The sequence below is a fragment of the Corapipo altera genome, unplaced genomic scaffold, assembly GCF_003945725.1.
Source record: "Corapipo altera isolate COAL_440 unplaced genomic scaffold, ASM394572v1 175, whole genome shotgun sequence".
Classification (NCBI taxonomy): Eukaryota; Metazoa; Chordata; class Aves; order Passeriformes; family Pipridae; genus Corapipo; species Corapipo altera.
In genome coordinates this window covers 593935-602479 of record NW_020884942.1, presented here as the reverse complement: position 1 = coordinate 602479, position 8545 = coordinate 593935, and the positions used below count along the sequence as shown (strand labels likewise).

At 49.7% G+C, this 8545-nt stretch overlaps 1 protein-coding gene and 1 long non-coding RNA gene across 5 annotated transcripts in view; both read right to left on the bottom strand.

The window, feature by feature from the left end:
• Window positions 1–563: 563 nt before the first annotated feature.
• LOC113955903 lies at window positions 564–2457 on the bottom strand. Its single transcript, XR_003530691.1, has 2 exons — window positions 2240–2457; window positions 564–772 (listed from the first exon to the last, which is right to left on the bottom strand). It is a non-coding gene; the product is annotated as an uncharacterized LOC113955903 (long non-coding RNA).
• Window positions 2458–3305: 848 nt separating this feature from the next.
• Window positions 3306–8545, bottom strand: part of WDR53 (WD repeat domain 53) — a 5894-nt gene continuing 654 nt past the window's right edge. Inside the window, exons 1-3 of one of the 4 annotated variants that reach the window (XM_027661838.1) lie at window positions 8431–8479; window positions 7014–7505; window positions 3306–4552 (exon numbers count right to left, since the gene is read on the bottom strand). In XM_027661838.1, the coding sequence (XP_027517639.1) occupies window positions 3965–4552; window positions 7014–7490 (1065 nt within the window). In that variant the 5' untranslated portion in view covers window positions 7491–7505; window positions 8431–8479 and the 3' untranslated portion in view covers window positions 3306–3964. Of the gene's footprint in view, window positions 4553–7013; window positions 7506–8214; window positions 8239–8430; window positions 8480–8545 lie in introns of those variants that run through there. The other 3 variants (XM_027661840.1, XM_027661841.1, XM_027661839.1) reach the window with 3 other exon arrangements.

The following is an 8545-nucleotide window of genomic DNA, read 5'->3' as shown; positions in this document are numbered from 1 at the left end:
CATGCTACAGTCAGTGCTGTAGTTTGTTTCTCAGCAGCCTTTTAGTCCACTGCTTTACCAGTTAACCATTTTTGTCTCTCCAGCACTTTTTTGGGGGGGATATTGCCCGTCTGTAAGTTAATCTTATGTATCTTTAAGCACCTGTAACAAACATTTCAGCATTTGCTAATTTGGGGTCTAAAAACATCAGTTTAGTTACACCACAGTAGGGCCCATCTCCTACAGCTTTTAGTGAATTCTGATACACTCGGTGCTGCTGCCTCTTGATCCAAGTTTAGAACAAAACGGGGAAGGACAGATTAAACCTCCTGCTTTCATTTCAATCATGACCTCTGAACACTTTTCCTTTAGTGTGAGTGAAGTTACCACTGAGTCAGTGACCTCTGACTCTGGCTAGTGTACACACAAACCACATCCCCATTCTTTACCAGAAAGCTATTTAAAATTCCCCTCTCTCTAGTTAGCACACAGAACATACTTGGAAGCAGCATTCCCACTTCTCTGAAAGTGTGGCTGTATGGGTAACCTTAGTTCTGCTATTCAGGCATTTACAGAAAATGACATTTTAGAGCTGTCATGTGGGTTTTATTTTCCAGGCCAGTGCAGCCTCCAAGCTCTCCCTGTTCACTCACTCACTCAGACACTTCTTCAAGAAGTTTACCACAGATGTAATTTTCACTTTTTTTCTTTCAGGAGTAGTTCCAGTGTTTCTCCCTTGGGTCAGGTCTCTAGTATCTATTTTTGTGGTCACCACTGTTTGGAGTCATAAAAGCTGAGGGAGGGAACCCTGTTAGTATCTCGAGGAGAGGAGCAGTTTCTTTCCAAGTCTGTCAGCTGTCAGTCTGTCAACACCTAATCGTTCATTTCCTAAACAGAAGTACTGCATCCCATTGGCTGTGATGCTCTTGATAGTGATCGTTTTTACTGCAGGTAAATCACATTCTATGTGTGACAGCTGAGTTGGCTTAAAAATGTCTTGATACTGTAAAGGCAACACCTCATAGAATCACAGAATGGTTTGGACTGGAAGGGACATTAAAGATCATTCCCTTCCACCCCCTGCCACGGGCAGGGACACCTTCCACTAGCCCAGGTTGCTCCAAGCCCTGTCCAGCCTGGCCTTGGACACTTCCAGGGATGGGGCAGCCACAGCTTCTCTGGGCAACCTGTGCCAGGGCCTCACCACCTTCATAGTAATATGAAAACCTAGAGGTGAAAATCCACTGTGAGGGAACAGTATCCTGCCAGTCTCTAACTGCTGAGAATTCCAGACCCGTTTTTGACTCTTTTCTCCTGAAGATCTGTGCTCATGGTCTGTATCTGATCTGAGCCACTGTCCCCTGGCAGCTGAGCCAAGCACAGGGAGCGGTGCCAGCAGGGGCAGCTGGGGCTGGATTGTTTTACAGGAAGCCAGTGAACCTGTTGGTCACGTTCCTCTGCCGAGGGCAGGCTTTGGAAATGGAGGGTGAATCAGCGTCACCCATGTCCTGATCCTGCAGAAACACTGATTTGCTTTCTTTAAACTTACAAGAAAGGTCCATTCTTGTTTGTTTGTTTGTTTTGCTAATGATAAGCATTTACTCCAGATCTTTGAATCCTCCAGACTCTGAGGCGTTTTACAAAATTTGGTAATTCATCCCAAATCTCCCATTAACAACAGCAAACCTGAACTTCCTGTGGGTTACAAATCACCTGGCAACACCTCATCCAGCTGCAGGCCTTGGCTGGTGGAGCCACTGCCCAAATCCTGCAGCAAACAGCCAGGACTGCAGCCACGGAACTGACCACCACCATGGAGCTGGTGGCTGCGTCCCTCTTCCCTCCCCAGTGAGTGAAGGAGAAGTCAGACTGCTCATGAACCACTCCCTCCCCATATACACACGCTGTGTGTGTACACCCCGTTCCCCACGGGTGTTTCCAGGGAAGCACAGCTTTGCCATGCTCACGGGTTTGCCATGCTCACAGCTTTGCCATGCTCACGGGTTTGCCATGCTCACGGCTTTGCCACGCTCATGGGTTTGCCATGCTCACAGCTTTGCCACGCTCACAGCTTTGCCATGCTCACAGCTTTGCCATGCTCACAGCTTTGCCACGCTCATGGGTTTGCCATGCTCACAGCTTTGCCATGCTCACAGCTTTGCCATGCTCACGGGTTTGCCACGCTCACAGCTTTGCCATGCTCACGGGTTGCCTGGTCTCCTGCCCCAGCCCTCCCGTCCCCTTCCAGTGCTGCTCAGACCTGTTCAGCGTCTCATTCAGGGAGCGGAGGGAGATGCTGCCTTTAGCCATCTTCCTGGAGAACACCAAGAGGAGAAATAAAAGCTGGAGTGGGCTTGCTCCTCTCTCCTGAAGCCGGCAGCAACAGCAGGGACAGGGGAGCCGGGTCCTGCAGGAGGTTGTTTGTTCCAAGGCTTTTTATAGCCCGTATATCCAAATATAGGTCATGGATGCACCAGCACATGCTCATGGATATATCACACACCGAACCACACACCTGAACCCCTTCCTCTGCCCCACTGACCACATAAACTAATTCAGAGGTGACACACAAGGAGGAAATTACACTGTTCTGTTTTTTATTTTGTGCTGTGTTTTGGCTTCACTTTGCTGTGGTGCCCACCAGCTCATGTGCTGGGCCACAGTCTCCTGCTGGGGAAGGCTGCACAAGCAGATTGCCTTTGGTTTCTTTAATTAAAAATGATAGGATGGTAAAATCAGATTTGGATGAGAGTGAGTTGTGTCTGTTTGCAGGGAGCTGCTTTGAGCTAAACCAAGACAGCTGGAATCTCTTCTATAAAGGATGGAGAGCCAGAACTGCCAGCTAATAATTATCAGGAGCTGGGTATGCAAGAAAAAGACCTGGAAATTTTTCCATGATAGTAATATGGGTGTGGTAACAGCCCAGCTGGTAGAAAAGGCAGCACAAACTCCCCATCAGTGCAGCAGGTCCTCAGCCAGCACCAGGAATTCAGTTCTGTGACAGGTAAAGGACAGGCTGTGGAGAAAAAACCCTCTTTTTTAAATTATTTGCCCATTCCATGGGAAATCCAGCATGAACTGAACATGTCAAGAGCTGCAGCATTCCCACTTAGTTCTTCCTACCTTCAGTTTGCAAATGAAGAGGTGCTTCTAGCAAGCCAAGTTTTGCTCATTTTGTTTCCAAAGCTCTGGGAAGATGAAGTATTTAGGTAAGCAGAAGCCATGCCTTTGGGCCTTCATATTCCCCCTCTGACAGGGGTATAATACACTTTTTGACACAGTTTTGTGTGAGTTTGGCAATATTAGAGTGAGTCTAAGCACAAGGGAACAGTGAGAGAGAAGGCATTTATTTAAGTGTAATAGTTCTCTTTCCCTGGGATAAACAACTGACAGCTGAGCCATCAAACAGGTGTTAACAGTTCCCCTGCTCCCTCCTTTACTGCAGCGTGAGCAAAGCCAATTGGCAACAGGGAAACTCATTTTATTGCTCATTAATTGATGCTTCTCTAGTCTTACATGCAGATGCTGACAGAATGATGGAAAACAGATTCCACTACAGCTGGTTTAACCCAACTGGGCCACAGCTTCATGGGGAGAGTCTCACAGAGCACTGCAACAGTGCAAACCCCACAGAGCACAGCCCTGTCACTGCTCAGCACCCTCACTCAGCATTGGGGTGTCCCCTCAGTGCTGATTTCCTCTTCCAGCCTTAATTACATCAGCTTAGTCATGGACTGATACCCCCCTAAATATAAAGACCCGTTTCACTTAATTCAAGCAGCAAACTGCCAACCCTGCAGGAGATGGCAGCTGTGAACACAAGAGCCACAGAGAACCAGCACGAGGCCAGGGACACCACGAGCGCACAGCAAATCCCTTCCCCTTCCAAGGGACATGGGGGTTCACTGGCCAGGTCACTGTCAGTGGATGTAACTGGCTCTGAGAAGTGGTTCTGCCCCCCCAATGTCTGTAAACACCTGGGCATTTACAGTTCTGGCAAGGGATACACCGACACAGAGCTGCTCTGGTCAGCGACCAACACCCTCCTGGAGCCTTTGATCTCTGCGCACGAGAGCCAGTTCACCTTCTCTCCGTGCTCGATGGTGAGCTTTGGCACAACTCCAGCCTGTTCACTTGAGGACACTTTGTTGAGCTTCCCATTTTTCCTGCTGGAAGCAGGTGCTTGGGCCTTCCTCCTCTGCAGAGATTTTGCTGGACTTTTCTGCTGCTTCCCAACCTCGCTGCCGACATCCCAGAGCAGGACTTTCCCGTCGTTTCCTCCAGACAACAACCAGTACGCCTCTGGCATAAAGAGGACCTGGGAGACTCCCAAGCTGTGACCCTGGAACTCCAGCTCACGTTCAAACTTGACACCAGTGACTCGGAATATTCTGATTTTACCGTCCTGAGCTCCGCAGCCGAAGACGTTTCCGCAGGAGGCGACGGACAGGGAATGTGCGAGCGGCGGGTTGAAGAACTGCCCGGCCGACTGTGGGCTGTCGTCCTCCAGGCCACACTCCTGCAGGTTTGTGGTCCACAAGGGGCGAGCTTTCTGCAGGTTCCACAGCATGACCTGGGGAAAAAAAACGCAGGACGAATCAATGATTTGTCCATTTCACACAAAATCAGATTTTTAACAGTAAAAATAAACCACCACACTTCTTGTTCTAGCAGAGCAAAGGCTGTGCATGAGTGCAAGAGGTGTAGGGTGTGCGGCGAGGAGGGGCTGAAGATGCCCTGATAAATATGGCAAATCTTTCCAGCCTGGTTTCCAAACCCCCACTGCCATACTCTGCAGTCAGTGACTCAGACCTTTAGACCACGAAGGGGATGCAAACACTGCTCTAAAAGCCTCTGCATTCATCTCAGCAATAGCAATCCTGACGTCCTGCACATCAATTATTGAGAAGGAGGGACATGGAAACGCTCGCAGTGAATAGAGATCAGCATCATTCTGGATTTTTGTCTCTGCTACGCACTTGCCCTAAAATAATCATCTCCCTGAACGTGTCTGAAAAATGGGACAGCGAAATGCAAACAGCAGCTTAGGCTCTAATTTTTAAACAGGCGTATTTGTATTTCTTTTTATATCCAGTGAGTAGATCTGGTTTGTGCTGTCGAGTAGGGTGTGCTTTTCCTGAAGAGATGGGGGGGAGGTTGTGCTTTTAGCCTTGCTTTTCAAATGCCACCCCACCCCCAAGCCCCCCCTGAAGTGATAACTGTGCCTTCACACGAATCCCGGGTCTCTCATACAGCACTTCAAGCACTACAGATTTATACTGAGCCAATTAAAAATAATTCTCTCAAGACTTTCATGGGATATGAATTGACAATAAGCATTTTCAAGGCCAACAGAGCCAGAAGCACAGCTCAGTCTAATGCAGCACTGGTGTGCTGTTTGCTTCATAAAGCTAAGCTTTAATTTGTTGTTGATAAAAATATTCCTTCAGTAGTCAATCACCAGTAGTAATCACCAGCAGTAATCACCAGAAGTCTTTAAATTTGGGCCACAAAGGAGCTGTCACCCAGGCTCTGCGTTTCTGGAATCCAAGTCACGCTAAAACATCTGCAGCACATCATTTCCTGTCACCTTCCTGTTTCAGTGACTGCTCTTGCTGCTGCATTAAAACTACTTTGCTACAGATGAAAGGGAAAACTTTCCACAACTGTGATTGGTAAATCAGAGAGGCTGGGTGATGCTTACAGAAAATACTCCTTTTTCCATCACAGACAGCACTGCAACAGCCTGATAAATCCATCAACTGCTGACAGGTTTCCTGCAGACCAAGTATTTTCTGTCCTCGTGGCATTTTCCCTGCTTCCTTGGAACTCCTGAAAGAACTGCAGCAACCTAAATTTCAGTTCTTACCAGCCACGGCTTCCCCGAGGGTTTGATGTGTGAATCCAGAACATGTTTTGATGCTCGTAGAGCTCGTAACTTGTCCAAAGACATGCTGCACCACAGCATTCCAGAGCTCTGCAGCTCAGCTCCCCTTTGGGAAATGATGCATCTTAAAGGCAGCCTCGATGCAGAAAAATGCTCTTTTCACTATATAAAAACACACTAATGAATTCCAACTCTTTTGGGATATTGACTTTCGTCTAAAACCCAGCTTGCTGAGCTACAATAAAAGAAACTAATACTAAAAAGTCACAAAAAAAAATAACCAGCTCACTTGCACCTAGTGGTATATAAATGCTTACAATTCTGATAAAAAGCTTCCAGGCTTGTGAATCTGCATTTTAGGGTCCTGAGTTAAGCCAGCTAAGGCACCAAGCATTTACTCTTCTCAGACTAGATCTATCATCAGGAATTTAATGTGGAAAATTACCATTTATCCTAACTACCAGCATGTATTTGCTCTAATGGGTTTGAGATGTGCTTTGGTTTCAAGAACACAAAGTGAAACTGTTCAGTGCTGTCAAACAAACTTCACCCTGACACGCTGGAACCACAGAAACCTTTGAGAAGTGACAGTTTCCATCTCGGGCTAAACCAGGAATGTGGTCAGATCTCAACCACTGGAAAGAAATTACTGAAAAACATCTGTTCTGAGTGGCAGGCTCTGAACTTAACTCCCAGCATGGTTCTTCTCAGAAGGCAAAGGACAAAGTTTCCTCTTGATGAGGACAGAGAAAAAGGCAAAGAACATTTCATGCTTCCAAGAGATCAATCAGAACAAAGGATGAGTTGTAAAAATGACTTGTCCTTACAGTGATATGCTCCACTTGGAAAGACGTTGTAGTAAAGGAGCTTTGCACTGTATTGTGATTTCCTCCCACCCCGCTCACTTTTGGATTGTAAATATTGAGGAAGATAAAAACAGGGAGAGGAACTGCTGAGTAGAAAATGGCACAAACAGACTTGACACTTGGTTTTTGGGCCCAAACTACTTTTGAATAGTGATGGAGCTTCCCAGTGACTGCAGGCTGGACACCTCCACTTTCAGTGAAAGTCTGTGGGCGCCTCACTAGGACAGGTGGGTTGTTACTGTTTCACTTCACTAATAACCATCTACGTGTATGCAAATCACCTGCATGTCCAGTCCACAGGAAACCAGGCTTTGAGGCCGCTGAGGTCGGAAGGCGACAGAGGAGCAGATGTTGGAGTGTCTCAGGGACCGTATGGCTTTCTTGCTTTCCAAGTCCACAACCTTTATGGCCCCCGAGTCATCTGCCGCGGCCAGGAAGCTGTCAGTGTCGTTCAGGGAGAGGCAGTTGATCTCCTCCTCGTTCACGTGGAAGCGCTCCAGGGGCTCCTGGAGGGCCCGGACATCCAGCACGCTGATGGTTTCTCCGTGGGAGGTGTACAGGGTGCTGGGGCGGCGGGCAGAGAACACCACGGAGGTCACGTCCTCCTCCCCCGGGAGCCGGAGCTGTCTCCCTGGAGAGCCTCCCCCATCCCACAGCGCCAGCTCCCCGCGCTCCGCCCCGGACACCACCAGCCCCTCTGCGCTCACAGTCAGGCACAGGACAGAGGAGGAATGTCCACCAGTCCATTTGACTGCCATGCTTTGGGGACACCTCTGAAACAAACAAAAAAAAAAACCCTGAATTGAGCTGGTTGTTGGTCACATTACAGCAGAAACTTATCAAGAAACAGGATCGTCCTGCAAAGTACTTGACACTTCAGCGTCCAGGTAAAGCAGGCATAGCTCAGTACCCACGTGGAGCTTTGGCTCAAACAGCAGCACCACCAGGTGCTGGCAGGTCTTCTCCAACCTAAAGGACACAATGATTCTACGATCCTTTTAAAAGCAGCATTACCAGTTTAAGGCAGGTTAGTTGCAAGGGTTGCAACACGTTTAACTGGGTCTCAGAGCACGCCCATGGAGCTCGCCAAGCTCACCCTTCCCTGGCGTGACTGCTCACAGCCTGTGCCACAGCACTGCTTACGGGACATCAGCAGAAAATTAGTGAGGGAGGGGAAAAAAAAAAAAAAAAAGAGTGGCACAAAAGCATAATAAGCGTTGGAGGGGCTGGGACACCGTGGGGAAAGGAGAGTTAATGGCAGGGCACAGGCAACGTGGGGCTCGTGTGACAGCCCAGAAGCCTCTTCGCTGCCGTCCGTGGGTTTATCGCATTACTGGGCAATAAACGGCTTATTTTCGTTTGGGGTATTTTTTCCCATGTTATGCTTCCCACGTGATTTTTGCCGGGACACGTCTAAAGAGCAGCCAGCACCCATTCAGTGCACCAGTAAAACTTCAGTCTCGGCGATTAAGTGACACCTACAGAGAGGGCCGACACCTTCCTCTCCCGCGGGCCGCGTGGGGGGGGCAGATCCGCGGCCGCCCGCCCGCCCGTGAGCCGCTCCCTCACAACCCTCGGCGCCCGCGGTAGCTGGTCCCGACCGCCCCGAGCCCCCCCCTCCCCGGCAGGCCCGGTCCTGGGGCCGCCCCCCGCGCCGCCGGGACCGCCCCCGGGGGTTCCGTGGGGTGCGGGTCTCACCTCAGCCCCGCTCGGCTCCCTCACCTCAGCCCCGCTCCCTCCGCGCCGTCGCCGCCCCCGCCCCTCGCGGCCGCCCCGCGCCCGCCGCGCACGCGCGGGGCGGTGCCCGCGGCCG